Below are 20284 nucleotides of genomic sequence, written 5' to 3' on the forward strand. Positions count from 1 at the left end.
ATAAGGTAAACACACTCAACAAAACGTTCACAAAGCTAAATAAATATTAACATATGGTTGACAGAAGAAAAAAAGTAGCATACAAAGACACAAAGAAGTATCTGCATAACTGTATAATGCTGCCTGCCCAGCCTATCAGGAGGTTAGAGCACTGGGCCAATCCGCTGCGGTACTGACACTCACAAATCCCAGTAGAGGAAAGTTTAAACTGCCCTGTGTATCAGTCCCATGCCTGTGATTGGGGTTCTACCCATCACCAGCATTACTCACCTGTTTACCTGTCCTGACCTTCTGTGACCTGGCCTCTGATTGTGACCTGACCCTGCTTTTGCCTCCTTATTTTATACTTCTCTACCCTCTTGCTTTGACCCTGGCTTGTCCTGTCATTGTTTCTGATTTTGTACTGCACTCCCTTCTTGGTTTTGACTATTGGGTTTGTTTTGGATTAAACCTTTTTTTGCCCACATGTTGCTGACTTGACTTTTGACTTTTCTGATGCCCCGTGTACTTAGCGAGTAAAGGGACTGTCGCCTAGTTGGGGGTCACCATTTAAGGCAGATTGTACAAGCAGGATTGGAGAGTGGTTTGGGGTGAGCAATGACCCCTACATTAATTATCTTCACTTCTACTTGTGTGATTGCAAAAAGTGCAGCAAATGATGCTGAGAGTTTGGTACGCTCTCCTTCCCAATCCAATTTTTTTTTTTAAACTGGTACATTAATATTTACAATAATTGTTTTACTTTATTTTAGGCCTAATGCACATGGCAGAATCGGATGAAAAAAAAAAAATAACAACAACTCCACTTGCTGCTTTATTATATTCTGCAGGGTATCATATGTTGTTCATTAAGACATAGAACAGGATAATATTTGTCATATTTGTATAGAGACATAAGGAAGAACTGTAAAAATTTCATGAATTTCTATGGGAAACCTATAATAGTTCAGGTTTTTGCATTTCTGAATCATAAATATGGTTCTAGTAAAAAACAGCATGTGCCATGTACATGGAGCCTGTACAGGGGCACACAGAGTCCCTGGGGCTTTTTACTACATGCGGCCATCTGGTGCCCCTGCACAGGACAGTGTTTAGGAGGAATTGAAGGCATATTGAGGTCTATTAAGGTCCCTTTTCGAAATGTTGTTGAAAGAACAGCACAGATATTGCCAACAATTTATACAATGTATTTCAATCAGACAATGTCAATATAATATTGAAACTGGTGTTTGAAAAAAATATATATATATTTATATATATCTTATACATTTGCTATACACCTACCTCTTTGGCTGAACTTTCAAAAGAAAATGTTGGTACATTGATGAATTAAAAAGAAGAATCTAGCAAAAATGAAAATATCCCCTATTCATTTCTATTGAAGCACAGAAAAGACCCATGTACAGCACTCGGGCATCATCAGCGCTCTCATAGAAATGAATTGAGAGCCAGGGCCCCGCCAGGGCCCCGTCCCAGAGATCGCTGGGGGATTTAGTAGGACAGATTCAAAGTCTAAGCAGCCCAAGGCCTTTTAAAGGCCTCAGGCCTGCTGTGACAGATTTGTTTATACAGCCTGCAATAAGCAGGCTGTACTATCAGAATACACAGATTACAGAAAAATCTATAGATTGCATTGCAGTAGCAACACTTTGAAGTAAATATGCAATCGAATTATTGCCTATAGAAGACTGCAAATGTATAAAATAAAGAGAAAATATTTATAAACAATAAAAAAATCCACCCAAACTAATAATTCATAGCGCCCCCTTTTTGGTGTAAACGTAAAAAAATACCAAATACCAGAATAGTTTTTTGGTCATATCAGAACTCACACAAAAAAAAAAAGATCAACAAGTCCAATCAAAGACAAAATGGTAACAATAAAACTAGAGATTATGGTGCAAAAAATTTACACCCATACTGGGCCTCATTTACTAAGAGTTTTGTGTTTTCACTAGTGGGAAAAGTTGTTTTATACTTGCAGGATTCCTCTCCATTTACTATTGGGAAAAGTCGGGACATTTTCTGACCAGCATTTTCTAGGTCGATATTTCCAGCCATTTACCCACAGGATTTCGGTCAGATTGTGAAACCACGCCCCTTTTGGGCCAGGTACGCCCCTTTTCCAGCAGACCACGCCTCTTTTGAAGCTTTTCACAGTGCAATGTTGGGTTTGTCGGATTTTTCAGGCACACACTGTCGCACACTGGCACAGACTTGCGCAGACATGTCTCAGACAGAATAACCAGACAAAAACTGGTCGGTTTCGGCTTAGTAAATGAGGCCCAAGGTGTCAAAGAAAGAAACTTTAAAAAAAGACAGAAAATGGCAGGTTTATCATTTTTAAACAGTAATAAAACATGATGGAAACTATACAAATGGGTTATTGTTGTAATCATACCAATCTGGGGAATACAGATAATAATTCACCATACAGAAATTATTTAGTGTGTCAATCAAAATAATATCACCGAAAAAACACTAAAACGTAGCTTTTAATATATATTCAATTAAAAGGGGAATAAATCCCAAACCATCAAAAACAAAAATGGCACAAATCCATAGAGAACAAATCCAATCACGATAGTTTGTCTGTGTCAAAAAGTACCTACCCCCGATCAGGGTTTATGACAAAGACAAACAGCCAAGTAGATCTATACGACCGATCCAACAACTACAATCATTAGAGGAAGATTGCACAAAAAATAACAAATTCAATATAGTCACCTGTGCTAAAGGTAGGGTGTTAGGTAAAGGTAAAAAGGGGGAGAGGGGACTAGGGGATATTGGCCAAATTTTGACAATAGGCCACTAGCCTGGTGTCTCCCTAAATCGCCCTCTCTCTAGGCCTAGCCCTAGGCGGAGTGTACGCCCTGATAAGGGCGACCCCGCTCCGGAACCTAAACCTGTCTCTGTTCCTGTATACCCTACAATGAGAGGTATAGAGGGAGGGGGCTCACTGTCTCACTGGGGTACCCTGAATAGCTAGAGGGATAGGATAGGAGATCCCTACTAGTATACCAATGATTGGAGATATAAAGAAGTATTAGTGGGGGGCTGTATAAGTCCACAACCAGAGGTATATAACAAGGGAGCCACTAAATGAATCGTCTATATAAGGGGAGCAACTAGATGGATTGACAAGGTATCAGGTGTTTATACGTTACATAAAAGATACAATATATATCAATAACAACGGCCCTGAAAGTAGTGTCAAGTGGTAAATATGACACTCAAAACAAAATAACTTGTTCCTGCCAAGATAACAAACTCAGAAATATATTGAGTAAATAATGAAACAGATATCAGATGGTAGTATTGACATATATATATATATATATATATATATATATATGGTTTGCAAAATGACATATATCTCAATGGCAAAATACAACAGTGCCAGGTGGATATCAACCTGTCAATTATAGTGGCTCAACATAATAGATGACTAGACCAACAAAATAATAGATAGATATACTTATCCCACAAATGAGGACCGGTCTCTAACAAGGATGTCACGAAAAGAGTCCCATATTGGACTGATACGGGTGGAGGTCACATGACTCGTGTCATGTGCGTGGACCTCCGATGTAAACAAAAGGTCACGTGCGCTCACTAGCTGCGCGATCTGTGTGTCTCGCTTCTTTGTGATGACGCCCAGTGGATATCACATGACAAAGGTCACATGACTCCACAAATATAAACAAGGGCACGTGTATACTTTATTGCGGTGGTAACCGCTGCTTTAGAGCCTCAATCAGCTGTCCTATTCACAGACAATCAAACAGCTGAAGGCACAAGCAGATATTCTTAAAGTGATAGTACCCTAAATAAGGTAGATATATATATATATATAATAACGATGCTGCATGGACCTTATGATGAATGGGTTAAAACAGGGAGGGGGGAGGGGGTGAATTTTACTTAATATTAATTAGACACATAATCTGATAAAGACAGTAGTGAAAGATAATCAGCACCTAAATTGTTTTTCTTGCTCCATAACAAAGAAAGGTAACCAACCGGACACTTGTTTGAAAATGACCGGACAAAGTTTTCCATCTCTACCATGTCTCTGTACAGGTTGACGAGTCAGTGGACGGAGTATGACCATATACTCCCTCCCCTAATATAACCATTTTTCGACGTCAGCTGGTGTTCTAAGTCTGCCTCTTTATTGGCACATAATAGTGCCATAATTAGTATTGGTATGGGTGATTCTTGTTACCCATTAGGCATCTGAGGTGATAATGCCTATGTTATATTTGGATTATCTGTCATTTTCCCACATTACTTTGTCCGGTCATTTTCAAACAAGTGTCCGCTTGGTTACCTTTCTTTGTTATGGAGCAAGAAAAACAATTTAGGTGCTGATTATCTTCACTACTGTCTTTATCAGATTATGTGTCTTATTAATATTAAGTAAAATCCCCCCCCCCCCCCCCCGTTTTAACCCATTCATCATAAGGTCCAAGCAGCATCATTATTATATATCTACCTTATTTAGGGTACTATCACTTTAAGAATATCTACTTGTGCCTTCAGCTGTTTGATTGTCTGTGAATCGGACAGCTAATTGAGGCTCTAAAGCAGCGGTTACCACCGCAATAAAGTATACACGTGCCCTTGTTTCTATTTGTGGATTCTCATGACCTTTGTCATGTGATATCCACTGGGCGTCATCACAAAAAGCGAGACACACAGATCGCGCAGCTAGTGTGCGCATGTGACCTTTTGTTTACATCGGAGGTCCACGCACATGACACAAGTCGTGTGACCTCCACCTGGACCGGAAGTACGCAGTATTCCCGTAGCGCTGAGTCTTTCTGAAGCCGGAGCAGACGCATGCTTTTGGCGTCTGATGTAAGTTCCGGTTACCTGACGGGGGAGGTTCAGGTGGATTAAGCAGAACCTCGGCATCCAATAAGATAGGCCCCTTCACAGGGGAACGTACCTTGTTGGCTATCATAGTAAGGGGGGAGGTTTCTATTGTTTGTATTTAAACCGGGAAACTTTCATTTAGACACATGGTCACCAGCAGTGTGTCACCATCTGTACTGCTCCCTATCTGACCATCCAAGGATTGTCTTGCCAGTTCTACCCACCCCCCAGACCGTCCCCTGATGAGCAGGGGGCGTGAAACGCGTTGGGACATTTTCCATATCAGTGCAATATGGGACACTTTTTGTGACATCCTTGTTAGAGACCGGTCCTCATTTGTCTGATAAGTATATCTATCTATTATTTTGTTGGTCTAGTCATCTATTATGTTGAGCCACTATAATTGACAGGTTGATATCCACCTGGCACTGTTGTATTTTGCCATTGAGATATATGTCATTTTGCAAACCATATATATATGTCAATACTACCATCTGATATCTGTTTCATTATTTACTCAATATATTTCTGAGTTTGTTATCTTGGCAGGAACAAGTTCTTTTGTTTTGAGTGTCATATTTACCACTTGACACTACTTTCAGGGCCGTTGTAATTGATATATATTGTATCTTTTATGTAATATACAAACACCTGATACCTTGTCAATCCATCTAGTGGCTCCCCTTATATAGACGATTCATTTAGTGGCTCCCTTGTTATAGACCTCTGGTTGTGGACTTATACAGCCCCCCACTAATACTTCTTTATATCTCCAATCATTGGTATACTAGTAGGGATCTCCTATCCTATCCCTCTAGCTATTCAGGGTACCCCAGTGAGACAGTGAGCCCCCTCCCTCTATACCTCTCATTGTAGGGTATACAGGAACAGAGACAGGTTTAGGTTCCGGTATGGGGTCGCCCTTATCAGGGCGTACACTCCGCCTAGGGCTGGGCCTAGAGAGAGGGCAATTTAGGGAGACACCAGGCTAGTGGCCTATTGTCAAAACTTGGCCAATATCCAATAGTCCCCTCTCCCCCTTTTTACCTTTACCTCACACCCTACCTTTAGCACAGGTGACTATATTGAATTTGTTATTTTTTGTGCAATCTTCCTCTAATGATTGTAGTTGTTGGACCGGTCGTATAGATCTACTTGGCTGTTTGTCTTTGTCATAAACCCTGATCGGGGGTAGGTATTTTTTGACACAGACAAACTATCGTGATTGGATTTGTTCTCTATGGCTTTGTGCCATTTTTGTTTTTGATGGTTTGGGATTTATTCCCCTTTAAATTTAATATATATTAAAAGCTAAGTTTTAGTGTTTTTTCGGTGAGAATACAGATAATAGGTGTGCATGATGAACAAATTTTGTTCTGCTTGTTAAATTTAGTTTTGTTAAGCACATTTTTTTAGTTTTGTTGTTTTTTTTAACTCATTCGGTATTCTGAACTTTTCGTTATTCGAACTGTAAAAATATTTTGTTAAGTTTAGTTTCTTTTCGTCAAGCGCACTTTTCGTTTTGTCATTTTTATTTTTCAACCACATTTGGCATTCTTTTGGTAAAGTTTCAAGATCTGCTCAGCCTCCTATTAAAACATAAACAACCCCCTCGTGTCTGACTCCACACAAACACAAAAGAAATAAGCTGATTGGCCAAAGAACATACACATTGTAATAAGATAGATTTTGCTTTCATCATTTTTGGTTGTTTATATTATTCAGAGTTTCCTCATTTCGTTTTCTAATTTGTATTGTTTTATTGGATTATCTGTTTTGTCGAACTATATAATTTAGTTTTTTTTAGTACTTTCAAATACTTCGCAATCCAAAAATTGCATGTTTTTTATGTTTTTCAGTATTTTTTGGTAAAATGAAATGTGTGATTACAAGGTAAAATTAGTTTTGCAAAAAACAAGCCCTCATATAGCCTTGTAGATGGAAAACAAAGTATTATTGCAAGGAGTAAAACAGAAAATGCAAAAAAAAATCGTCTGTGTCTTCTAAGGGTTAAGGCAGACCACGCCACTGTCATAGGGCTCTCAGTGAAAAGGGGACCTGGCTCAAAATACCTTCTCCTCATGTTTCCTTTTATTTAGAACCATAATTTTCTAGTAAACACCTCTGGGGACACCTGAAATGTCTAAGGCCAGAATACCCCTTTAAAGTTTTAGAACTGAAGTGTAATCTTTGTTGAGCACATACCCTGTTTCTTTCAGCTTTTACTCCAGGCAGGAAGTCCAGTAGTTCTTAGAACACATGATGACTGTTGTCTACAGTAGACATATCACACACTCTTCTCACAGAGAGGGTTTAACATGTGTGCTAGTAACATCAAAAGCCCTGAAAGCACTTAGTGTTGGAATGAGGATACGCCTGGTGATGCGCTGAACCACCACTTTGGGAGGAGCTGCAGAATGTGTTAAGAAGGAGAGATTTGGCACCAACAATGGAACGTGTAGAAGAGATATTAGTGAATAGTTGCCTTCGCCTATATAGCTAGAGTATGCTTGAGGCCAGAACACTTGGGGGGAGAGTTATCAAAACCTGTCCAGAGGAAAAGTTGCAATATAGTTGCCCATAGCAACCAATCAGATCCCTTCTTTCATTTTTCAGAGGCCTTTTCATAAGTGAAAGAAGCGATCTGATTGGTTGCTATGGGCGGTGGATGCCGGGCTGGAGACTGTTGAAGAGCGACTGAACTGGAGTCCAGTGAACAATGTGCCCACTGATAGTGGTCATAAACTGTAAGAGGGTCTCCTGTTGAATGTGGAACGATTCTGTGAAAGGGTATTGGTTTGGCTGCTTCACAAATTGGGGCCTGCAAAAGTGTTACAGCACAGAGTGTGAGTTTTTACAGTGGTGCCTAGAAGGAGGGCGGTATGTAGTATTTTGTATAGGCCAACAATGAAGCAGTATAGGTTGAGTGTAGAATGAAGATATCTTAAGGCAGACCTAATAGAAGCCTCTTGGTACCTTTAAAAGAGTATAGCCTACTGGGCACAGTATTTTTTATAGCAAGCAATGTTGAGGAAAGAGCCCTCGAGAGCAGCTTCTGAAACACTGGAAGACAGGGTTGCCATGTGGTTGAAAATATGAAACCAGGTTAAATCTGTGTGCAAAAACATAGGCCTGGGTGAAGCTCCTGAGAAGATAACAGGGATTCAAAAAGATTGTTTATGGTTAAATATTGTTATGCACCTGTCAATGTTGTATTCCAGACATGTTTAAGCAACAGTGCCACCTAGTGTAAGTGTAACCATTATAATGACTGTAACCATCAAGATTACTGTGCCACTGTATGTACAGAATTGTTCAATAAATCCAATCTGTTTATTTTACCACTTATGGGAATGAACCCCATATTATATGTTTACATAATATTCTTGTAGATCATAGAATGAGAACCTTGTTGAAGTGAATATCATGTTTACTTAGCTTTTGGTTGAGATTTAGTATAGAAATCAGCCTGTGTTATTTTTGTGATTTTAAATGGATGCACGTCCCCATTGTTAGCAGAACTGAAGAATTTCATTGACTATCATAAAATTCCTGCAAACATGTTCACCTGAAATTTCTTTATTTCTTTTGTAAATCAGTAGAAGCTGGAAGCAATGAGGATAAAATACACTAATTTTTATATTCTAATTGTGGTTTATTCATGGAGAAGCCAGTCAGTTGAGTTTGCATAATGTACACATGGGGGATAATTATTTTTGCCTAAAGAGAAAAGATCAGTTTCTTATAAGAACTGATGAGCAATGGCAGACTTTTAAAGGGGTACTCTGGAGTAAAAAAATGTTTACAAATAAACTGGTGCCAGAAAGTTATATAGATTTATAAATGACTTCTATTAAAAATCTTAACCCTTCCAGCACTTGTCAGCTGTTGTATGATCCAAAGGAAGTTATGTAGTTCTTTCCAGTCTAACCACAATGCACTCTGCTGCCACCTCTGTCCATGTCAGGAACTGTCCGGAGCAGGAGAGGTTTGCTCCTTCTCTGGACAGTTCCTGACAGGGACAGAGGTGGCAGCAGAGAGCACTGTGGTCAGACTGGAAAGAACTACACAACTTCCTCTGGAGCATACAGCAGCTGTTGAGTACTGGAAGGATTAAGATTTTTAAATAGAAGTAATTCACAAAACTTTCTGGCGGCAGTCAATTTCTTTTTTTTCTCTCCAGAGTACCATTTTAAGGTTACCCTGGTATGTCTCTCCAGCTACCTACTGCAGTAAATCTCAACACCAGTCCTCAAGTACACCCAACATATGTTTCCAAGATTTCCTCCTTTAACCCCTTCCTGCTATAGGACGTATGAATATGTCCCAGCACCCAAAACGTTCACGCTGGGATGTATGCATACGTCCTAGCGATCTCCTGCACTGCCGCGGGCAGCGCAGGGATTGGCAGTGGGACCCAGCTGTCAATCACAGCCGAAGTTCCGCCGCAGCTGCTGGGGCCGCAGCTGCATTAAACCCATAGATGCCGCGCTCCCCCTGTTCACCAACGGCGGCACCGCGATACGATCACGGGTCATCGTTGGTTGCTATGGCAGCAGGAGGTCAGATCATGACGTCCTGTCTGCCTGCTATGGAAGCCTGTGAGATCCAGCCACAGACTAGATCACACAGACTGTACTGTGTGCAGCTGATCGGGTCATACTGTGCTGCAGTACAAATGTATTGCAGCATAGTATAACCTGTAAAAAGTTTAAAAAATAAAATAAATAGTTCTTAAATCAAAGTATGAAGTGTTAAAAAAAAAAGGCTCCTTTCCCAATAAAAGCCCAATAAAAGTTTTATCACCAAAAAGGATCAAAAACACAAATCATATACATAATAGGTATTGCCACATCCATAATGACATGTATTATAAAACTATAATGTAAATTATCCCGTATGAAGAAAAAAAGCGCAAAATTTGAAATTTTGGTGCAAATAGCGGAATAAAAGAGATCAAAAGGTAACAAGTATCGCAAAAATGATACTAATGAAAAGTACAGCTCATCCCGCAAAAAATAAGCCCTTACTCAATGGCGTCAGACGAAAAATAAAAAAGTTACAGCTGTTGGAAAATGAATGGCAGAAAAATAATTTTGCTTAGAAAAGGAAAAAGAACATAGCAAGCTGTATAAAATGGGTATCGCCATAATCGTACTGACCCACAGAATAAATATAACATCACCTTTACCGCACAGTGTACACCATAAAATTTTCCAGTTTTTCACAATATTTTGGAGTTTTTCACAAAAATTGCTGCATGTGTCAACAAAAATGCACCACTTATATAAAGTATATGTCACAAAAAACAATATCAGAATCGCTCCACTCAGATAAAACGTTCTTAAGTTATTACCATTTAAAGAGACACAAGTCAAATAAAAAAAAAAGAGCCTGGTCATTAAGATAAAAAATGGGTCTGTCCTTAAGGGGTTAACACACAAATTATACAGCTATTGTCGGTGCAACAAGAATTACTACTTAAATTTTCTGTATAGGATATCCTTAAATTATGACCTATTGGGGGTCCTTGAGAAATGAAGTTAGAGAGGTACTCCTCTGGCCAGCATTGGGAACATTTAGTTCTGAACGCTGTGTGTGCGCTGCAGGGGGTCAGCCAAGCCCTCTCGTGACAGGGAGGGGGCTTGACAGGCATGCATTTACCCACAGCAAGTCCTCTTTTCACTGGTTTTAATGGCACATGAAAAAACTGTGATGTTGTCTTCAGACCTGCTTCTGTATAAGGACATTGCTTAAAAAAAAACTCAAATATGCTGTTCCCTTTACGTTGTGCAGCATCACCACGGCGCAGCTAAGAAACATAACTCAATCAGTGAAAATCTGCTGCTGTGCAGACTCCCTATGAATAGGGGATAAGTGTACGATCACCGGCAAGGTCTGACTACTGAGACCCCCACCTAGTTCAAGTACAGAGCTTAGCTGTCTCCAGCAGCTCCCATAACCAATGAATGAAGCGGTGGTGCACACATGTGACTGCTGTGACATTCTGATTGGAGATTTAGGACCCTGTTTTCAACATGGCAGACAAACCATTTGTAATCATACAATTACCTGAAGAAAGGAGGTAGGTCTTACTGGTAGGTCAACCCCTTTTAGATATAGACATTTCAGGACAGAGTAGTATATCAATGAAACCCACAGCCATTTATAATGAATAGTTGCTTGTTCTACATATTTTATATATGTAAGATATATATCTTTTAAATCTATTATACATTATTATTTAAAATTACCATCTGAAAACGTCCCTTTCGGCATTTTAAGCTAAGTGAATTTTCCGCCGATAATTTAGGTGGCCGTGGCTTAACCCTTTCCCGAACCATGACATACACGTTCGTCATGGATCGGATGAAGACATGATGCGGGCCGTGGGTCAGGTCTGCATCATTACAGGGAGATGCCTCTGACATCTGTCTGTAATGACGGACATCAGAGATTGCTCCATAAAACTACATTGATCTGTGTGCTCTGCGATCAATCAAATGAAGAGCCACCGACCCCAGGGATGCAGATGTGAGCCCTCCGGCTACCTCCACAGTGGATTGCCCCCACTGTGGAGGTAGCCGGAGAGCTTACCTCCGCATCCCTGAGGGTCCGTGGCTCTTCATTTAATTGAGCCTGGGTAAGCAGGCTCAACCAAATGATCACAGAGCACACAGATCAATGTAGTTACATGGGACTCCATTTATCTGTATGAGGAATCTATATATATATATATATATATATATATATATATATGTATATATATATATGTATATATATATATATATATATATACAGCAACAGGAGAATACAGCAGCACACTGCTAGCACAAAGATATAGATGAAACATGAGTATATAGATAAAACATAAGTATATAGATAAAACATGAAAAGCTATACAGCTGTAATGCAATAAATGAAGATATGAAACTATGAAAATATGAGGTACTTAGCTTGCAAATTTGGCGCCAAATAGCGTGGACCGTCCCACCCGGTGGTGGGACGGCCCACGCTATTTGGCGCCATCTATATACTCATGTTTTATCTATATACTCATGTTTCATCTATATCTTTGTGCTAGAGGTGTGCTGCTGTATTCTCCTGTTGCTGTATATTTAGCCCAGCAGCCTGCACCTGCAAGCTAGGTTTTTACAATAGTTTGGATCAATAGTGCTGGCCAATTTATCCTTTGGAGATATATATATATATATATATATATATATATATATATAATATTCCCCAAATGAAAAACAAGTAATTTGGGGGAAAACGTTTCATACACCGTTAACACAGAGAGCACAAGTTTTAGACTTCTGTTTTCACCTTTGACAGGTATCGTATGTGAAAGCCATTGACATCTGGATGGCGGTCTGCCTGCTGTTTGTGTTTGCTGCTTTACTAGAATATGCAGCTGTGAATTTTGTATCAAGGCAACACAAGGAGTTTCTGAGACTACGCAGGAGGCAGAAAAGACAAAGCAAGGTAGGAAAATTTCATATATCTCATGTTACAATACTTACTGTGTTTTCTATTTTGTATCACACTTTATGTCTTGAATTGGAATGTACTCCAGCTATTACCGTCATTTTCTGATCCATCCTTGATCTGTGGAAGCAGAAATAACATCTCTTAGAAAGTTGATGTTTTGCTTAGCAGCTGACAAACTTTGCTAGAAGCCTGCATGAACCTTTTGCTATAGAGTCCCAATGATTCTATATTACAATGATTCTATGGACTCTCTAGGGGGAATTTACTAAAACTATCAACTCCACTGGCCAGTGTTGTGAACATTTAGTTCCGAATGCTGTGTGCGCGCACGATGCGGGGGTCCGCCATGCCCCCTCGTGACCTCACACCACGCCCCTCAATGCAAGTCTATGGGAGGGGGAGTGGCCCCCTCCCATAGACTTGCATTGAAGCGGTGTAATGTGACATCACAAGAGGGTGTGGCCGACCCCATACCGCATGTGCACACAGCATTTGGAACTAAATGTTCCCAATACTGGCCATTGGAGTACCCCTTTAAATGATGCAAACATAAGACTCCATATTTAAATGCACAATTAGTTATCATAGTGGCTCTTGCTATTTAATAAATCCTTCTTACCCTCATGTCTGACCCTCCAGTCTGGGGTAAGTTTAAACCAACTATTAGTTGGCTTACTTTACACCAGAATCATGCACCAAAAGTTTGGTACACTTTTTAATGCATTTAAGCCAGGCATCTTTTCCAATAAGCTGGGTCTAATGAAGGGCTTGGGCAAGTTAAAATAGTGTCCAAAAAAGGCCAAAACCCGTTATAAATTTGGCACAAGCATGTAAGCCAGTTTTTGGCACACATTTTGCTAGAATTCTGGCATATACCGTATACAATCATAAATCTGCACCTTTATGTACTACTGGATAGCGCCCTAGAAAAAAACTTCAAGAGGAAAATATCTCCATGATATGCTAGAATAAATTTATAAAGATTCTGTATAAAAATATATTTTAAAAAATGCCTGTGTCTCTGTATTGAATATAAAGAACAGGAAGGCGCAGTATGGGCTTTGGCAGTCCATAGGTGCCATATTGAAGCCTGTACACATGGATCCATATGTTGACCAAGTTCATGAGATCTAAGATTATCTACCACTAAACATGGTATGAACTTGTATACCTGCTCAGGAGTTGCCCTATGCACAATAAATTGAATACATTTGTCATATTGTATCGTCCATGTCACAATATGGAATAAATGTCTGAAATGAGAAAACTTCTTTCATCTACATATAGTAACAGTTGAGAGTCAGGAGACTGACTCTCTAAAACTCTGCTCACATTTCTTTCTTGCTCCTATTAGAGGTATTCCCGATCTACAGTTATACCTCCAATAGATGCTTCCTTCCAGAGGGCTATAGAGGTAGCAGTCGCAGCGGGGCCCTGGTGCCTAAGGGGGCCCTAAAATACATCTGTCCCATAAGAGACCAGTATTTTCACTGGCCTATGGGGCCCTATTGCAGATTTTGCATTGGGTCCCAGAAGCTACAAGCTACACCTCTGCTTCTCTCGTATACCACTTTATAGACTTTCAAAGTGCATATGCCAAATGTGATTACAAAACAAAGCGGGAACAGATCCTTACATAGCGGCCCTGATTTACTATTGTAAACCCAACATGTTTTGTTGGGTTGTGGGACAGATTCTGGTGCATTCTGCCAGAAATTCTGTCTATGCCAGAATTGAAAAAAACCCGACCAACTCTCCATTTTACCTTTTACGGGAAAAGGGGCGTGTCCACGACATTTTCACAAAAACACAACCTATTTACTAAGGTTTCCACAGAAAATGTGGTGGATATGAGCTGAGGAAAACCCTACAGATCAGAGCATGTGTAAAAAAAAAAAAGCAAAATGTAGGGAAAAGAGCAAAATGTAGGGAAACATTAGTAAATACCGTGGAAAAAAATTGTGAGGAATTAAAACTCACAAAGAAAACTCCACTCTTAGTAAATCAGGGTAAGTGTGTATGTTCTTATAAGATATTTACTGGACTGACTGGTCTTGTGCATTTTGAATTTGTTTCATAAACATTTGACTATATTTTGATGAAAGGAATCACTATTGTGGAGCCAAGACGGCTTTCATTGTGTTAATTAAGTTAGTTAGTTAATAGTATAATTGTTGCTTTTTACCTGATTTTATAGCGTCCATTCTTGGTGATATTGTTTAGATGTTGCAATCAGTGTACAAAGTCATAAGTAGTAAACAAAGTAGTATAATGAAATTATCCACATATTATAATAGTGCAGATGTCAGGTGTAATGAATAGACTGTATTAAAGGGGTGCTCCGCCCCTAGACATCTTATAAGATGTCTAATCGTGGGCGGCCTGCCGCTGCGGACCACCGTGATCTTGGCTGCAGCACTTCATACATCTGGTGCACAGAGTGAACTTCCCTCTGTGACAGATGACTGGAGATGTGGGGCGGAGGCTCGTAATGTCATGGTCACGCCCCGTTTGTGATGTAATGACCACGCCCCCTCCCATAGTCTTGCATTGAGGGGGCGTGGATGTGACATCACAAGCCTCCAGCACTGCACCCAATGCTTTAAAAGAACGCCAGGTGCAGCAGGGAGATCGCGGAGGTCCCCAGCGGCAGGACCCCTGCGATCAGACATCTTATCCCCTATCCTTTGGATAGTTTTCTACGGTATACAGACAGTTCAACAGGAGATGCCAAACAGATCGCATGTAAAGTAAGTTACAGATAGGTGTATCAAATGTATTTTGGATTTATAAACTAGCAGCAGAAGGGGACTTGACTTCCTACAGACTGAAAAAAATAATAGATCTTTAGTTACTGATTTAAAAAAGGTCTATGCCTGAAAAATATAAGTTATACGTAGGGATAGACCGATTATTGGTTTGGCCGATATTATCGGCCGATAATCACGATTTTGGGCATTATCGGTATCGGCAATTACCTTGCCGATAAACCGATAATGTCCCGCCCCATGCACCGCCCCCACCGCACCGCGACCGCCCCCCCCCCCCCCGACCCACCGCACCACGTCGCACCCCCCACCGCACCGGCCCCATTGCCTCCCCCATCCCCGGTTTTATAATTACCTGTTCTCGGGGTCCACGCTACTTCTGGCTCCTGCTGCGTCCTGCGTTATGCTGTGCGCAATGACGAGTGACGTGACGCGACGTGACATCACCGTCAGTGCGCACAGTGACAGCTCAGGAGGACGCCACCGGAGCCACATGTAGAGTGGACCCCGGGCCCCGGGAACAGGTAATTGTAAAATCGGGGATGGGGGAGGCAATGGGCCGGGGCGGTGCGTTGGGGGGTGCGACGCGGCGCGGTGTGGTGGTAGGGGGCGTGGAGCGGTGCGGCGGTAGGGCGGAGTGGTGCGGCGGTGGGGGGGGAGCGGTGCGGTGGGGGGGCGGTGGCGGTGATAAGACTCAGGACCCCCAGACAGGCAGGGGGAGAGAAGCGGGTGGCGGCGGTGGTCTATGGCACCGCAAAAGCCACTGCAGTTCATTGATTTAAAGCGCTTGCTTTAAATCAATGATCTGCAGCAGTGTCGTGGGGGGATAAATAGCCGATAACTTATACCGGAATATCGGTATAAGTTATCGGCTACCGGCCCTAACCTCCACCGATTATCGGTATCGGCCCTAAAAAAACGATATCGGTCGATCCCTAGTAATAAGTACTTGTAAAAGTCCGTTAGTTTACCCAAACCAAATCTTCCATAGCTATAGTGATCTTAAGTACATGGTGGCTCAGCTGACATTGAGGCCAGCCCTGCTTAGTAGTCTCTTGTGGTTTACACAAAGGCTGATGAGGTCTAGAACAATACCCAGATCTTGCTTTTTGTTTTCAGTATTTTCCAAAATTATTCCATTATACTCACATACTTTAGGAGACAGAATATCCTGACATTAGAGAATCAGTCAAATACATTTACATCATATAACCATCTATATTACACAGTTTATAAGTGTCCCTGTCATTAAAAACAAAAACATTTACATGTCCTAATAGAGGACTAATAGAGCAACAAGACCATGACTGATCAAAGCAGTGGTTCCCAACTGTTGTGCACCAAGAATCCACCACTCTGTGAGGGGAAGACTGGATATGCTAGGACTACTATGGCGTATTACCACCACAGGAATCCTAACTCATTTAAGCCGTGGGGTCTCCAGGGGCTTCCAACCTCCAGTGATGTTACCTGCGGCCACTAGAGGCAGGGAATGTCAGTTTTTCTGGGGAGAGCACAATGACGTCATCATGCACATCCTGTAGGTATAGAAGCTTTAAAGCAGACCTGATGGCAGCATATAAAGGTAGAGGTTGGCTATTTGACTGTCAGAATACTTCTTATTTTATTTCGACTAAGCAATAAAGCAGATAAATGGGGGAGCATCAATCCAACCAACCTTCATTGCCTCCACTCAACCTACACAATCCAGTGTGACAGCGGCTCCTGTACTAGATTGTAGGTAGCCATCACTTGGAAGCACATTGGCTCAGTGTTTAGCACTGTTGGCTTGTAGGAACAACTGATCAATGGGAACACCTGTATAAAGTTTTATGCTCTACATCTGGGTTTCCAGTCTTCTTCCTGCACTCAAAAAACATTTACGTAATAGTACCATTTTATGGTTTTATCCATTGAACAAAAAGGGCAAATTAAAAATTACAAATTAAAACGTATCCCCCAGAAATCTTTCATAGACAGTAGACTTAGTAGTAGATATATATATATATATATATATATATATATATGCAACTGTTCTCCTCTATATGAAAATACAACATATATCCATTTACTTCTTTTACAGAAAAGTAATTTATAAATAGAATTGGTAGGTCTTGGACTCAGCAATCTTCTAAATCACCCCAGGAAAGCCCAGTGCATGCTCTGAGTTCTAAATATGTCTTTGTGCAATAAACCAGCTTTAGCGCTGTAATTTCTGACAGCGCCCGTACCGCATGATATATTTTATTGTGCTTTCTTCAATTTCAGCAAATAAATAACATGTTTTTGGAAGCGTTGTCAACTTATTGTCTCATAATTCTACATTATGTTAATTGCATAAAAGATTGTATCCTCCTGCAGTCAGGGGTCGCCAAAACAATGGTGATCGCGAGCAGTGCGGTTGTAAGCAGGAGTACAAAAGGCAGTGATTAAATAGATGAATGTGTGCACATAGATTAAACAATGATTTCCCCCTACATAAGCAGCGGCGCAGGAACAGCAAGACGTTGCTATGGAGATTGCTAAGTAGTATCAAACCAACACTCTAAACCAAGTTGATACAGAAATGGTACGCAATATGAATATTTATAAAACACTTAGTTTAATGCCGCATGCACGCGGCTCTGTACACAGCCATAATATAGGCACCCATAAAAGTGCTCGTACCTCTGTATGCCTTCTTTTTCCTACTGTATTTAGGCATACCAAATAAGCATCAGATGTATTACTGAGAGAGTCTTCCCTTGAAGCATTGCTCCTGGGAGGGAATATGTGCTTAACACAGTGGAGGTTTAAGTAGCAGGAAACCCTTCTCTGGGCCATTCACAAGGAAAGAAGTTTGATCACAATTATTCCTGTCACCACTGGGGGCAGCACATACTAAACTCATAGGCGTTGTACAGCATAAATTCCTATGCAGTCAGCCACCTAATGGCAGCTGCAGGCAGGAAGAATTTAATTATTTGAAAGGAATCTGAAAACGATCTATTGTTTAGACAATTTTTAAATTGTTAAAGGGTACCTCTCATCAAATAAACTTTTGATATATTTTAGATTAATGAATGTTGAATAACTTTCCAATAGCATGTTAATGAAAAATATGCTTCTTTCTATTGTATTTTTCCCGATCAGTCCTGTCAGCAACCATTTCTGACTCATGCTGGAGTCCTAAACACTCAGAGCTGCCAGCCTGCTTTGTTCACAGCCAAACAGGCTGTGAACAAAGCAGGCTGGCAGCTCTGAGTGTTCTCCTTTGTGAACAAAGCAGACTGGCAGCTCGTAGTGTTTAGGACTCCAGCATGAGTCTGAAATGCTTGCTGCCAGGACTGGTAGGGAGACCCCTAGTGGTCATTTCTTCAAAGTGGAAAAATAAATAGAAAGAAGCATATTTTTTAATAACATGCAATTGTAAAGTTATTCTGCATACATTAATCTATAATATATCAAAAGTTTTTTTTGATGAGAGGTACCCTTTAAACTTGTTTTTAAGACAGTATTTTATTTTTTTTTTTAAATAGTCCTGAAATCTTGCAATTTTTATTCTGGTCACTAAGCCTAATAATAAGATGACACTTTCTGTATTGGAGAGAGAACTTCCTGCAGCCTTTTCATTATCATCACATGCAGTATATGATATATATAAGAAGGGATCAGGCTATTCATTGCTGAACAGTGACCTCTGCACAGGTCACACAGCATTCCTAGAATGCATTTCTATAGAAGTCAGTGAGTCCTCTTCAGTCTATTATGCCTATGTCCATTGAGCTTGCTGTAAAGCATCTCTCTAAATGCTGTTACAGAGCACAGCAGTAGCTCAGGCAGTATGGCTGCCCCAAAAATATTGTGTAACAAATTAAATAAAATAATTTACAATCAGAAAATAGCAACATACTAGGAAAAAAAAGAATATGTTTTAGTATCTGGCTATTAACCATTAAAAAAAAGCTGTGACCCCCTCACTTTCCTATAAAACAACTCCTACTAAAATAAACACAAACTGTAAAATAAATTAACAAAACACTTTTTGCTAAAATGGCCACAGCCATTAAATCACTGGACTAAAAAAAAAAGTACAGTAGCCAGGTGAAGTGTTGGGCTAAGTTTCCACTTGGTTTTTTTTCTGGCTGTTTTTGAATTTCTGCAATGCAGTTTTTGAGCCAAAGCCAGAGGTGTATTCAAAGGGAATGGGAAATATAATGGGAGGACTTACACGTCTCCTCCCTTATGGATCCACTTCTGACTTTGGCTCAAAAACTGCAGTGGCAGAAATCCAAAAACTGCCAGAAAAAAACCCAAGTGGAAACTTAGCCTTAGGGTATGTTCACACTGAGGAATTGGAGAGGAATTTCCACGAGTAATTCTGCTCGCTTTTTCCTCTCCAATTCATTCAGCAGTGAAAATCCCCATAGAGTTGTACAGAATTTCTGTCCCTCAGTTCACATTGAGGAATTTCCTCAAGCAGAATTCTGAAGAGGAAGTCTGTTCCGTTGAAGAAAGAACATGTTCTTTCTTTTAGGCGGAATCAGCGTCTTACTCCCATAGAGATCAATGTAAATTTTTTTTTTCAGCATGAAAAAAAAGAGGATAATATATATTATACTCTTCTCCTCCTCCGCTTGAAATTTTAATTTCCGCGTGTGGAATTCCGCTCGAATTCCGCACCAATTCCGTTCAATTCCGCGCTAAATCTCTGTGAGTTCTTATGGAAAAGTAACAATATTTTGAGGCAGAAAATTTCTGCTTGATTTCCGCCCCAATTCCTCAGTGTGAGCATATCCTTAGGCCACTGTGATTCATGAAAACTGTTAGAGACACAGCACCCGGCTAGATAGAAATAAAGGAGTGACATGCTCTGGCTTGCCATTCTAGCAGAGCCAGTACACTTTAAGGGTACCAATAACCTTTCCTCACTCCTATGCTTACCCACCATGCCCATTTCAGGATGAAAAAATCTTAATCCTATCAGTACTTATCAGCTGCTGAAGTTGAGTTATTCTTTTCTGTCTGACAACAGTGCTCTCTGCTGATACCTCTGTCTGTCTCAGGAACTGTCAAGAGCAGGAGTAAATCCCCATAGCAAACCTCTCCTGCTCTGGACAGTTCTTGAGAAACACTCAGATGGATCCCTCCAAGGAACAGCACAG

General features: G+C 40.5%; 1 protein-coding gene and 1 long non-coding RNA gene across 5 annotated transcripts in view; one reads left to right on the forward strand and one right to left on the reverse strand.

Annotated features, from left to right (window-relative positions):
- Positions 1-20284, forward strand: part of GLRA2 (glycine receptor alpha 2) — a 177045-nt gene that overhangs the window by 103053 nt on the left and 53708 nt on the right. For all 3 annotated transcript variants that reach the window (XM_056559167.1, XM_056559166.1, XM_056559165.1), the window contains one exon: positions 12217-12366. In XM_056559167.1, coding sequence (XP_056415142.1) covers positions 12217-12366 — 150 coding nt within the window. The remainder of the gene's footprint in view (positions 1-12216; positions 12367-20284) is intronic.
- The window catches only part of LOC130356957 (uncharacterized), a 60420-nt gene that overhangs the window by 38322 nt on the left and 1814 nt on the right, over positions 1-20284 (reverse strand). For both annotated transcript variants that reach the window (XR_008889043.1, XR_008889042.1), the window contains exon 2: positions 12405-12489. This is a non-coding gene — a long non-coding RNA (uncharacterized LOC130356957). The remainder of the gene's footprint in view (positions 1-12404; positions 12490-20284) is intronic.

Source organism: Hyla sarda, chromosome 2 (genome assembly GCF_029499605.1).
Source record: "Hyla sarda isolate aHylSar1 chromosome 2, aHylSar1.hap1, whole genome shotgun sequence".
Taxonomy (NCBI): domain Eukaryota; kingdom Metazoa; phylum Chordata; class Amphibia; order Anura; family Hylidae; genus Hyla; species Hyla sarda.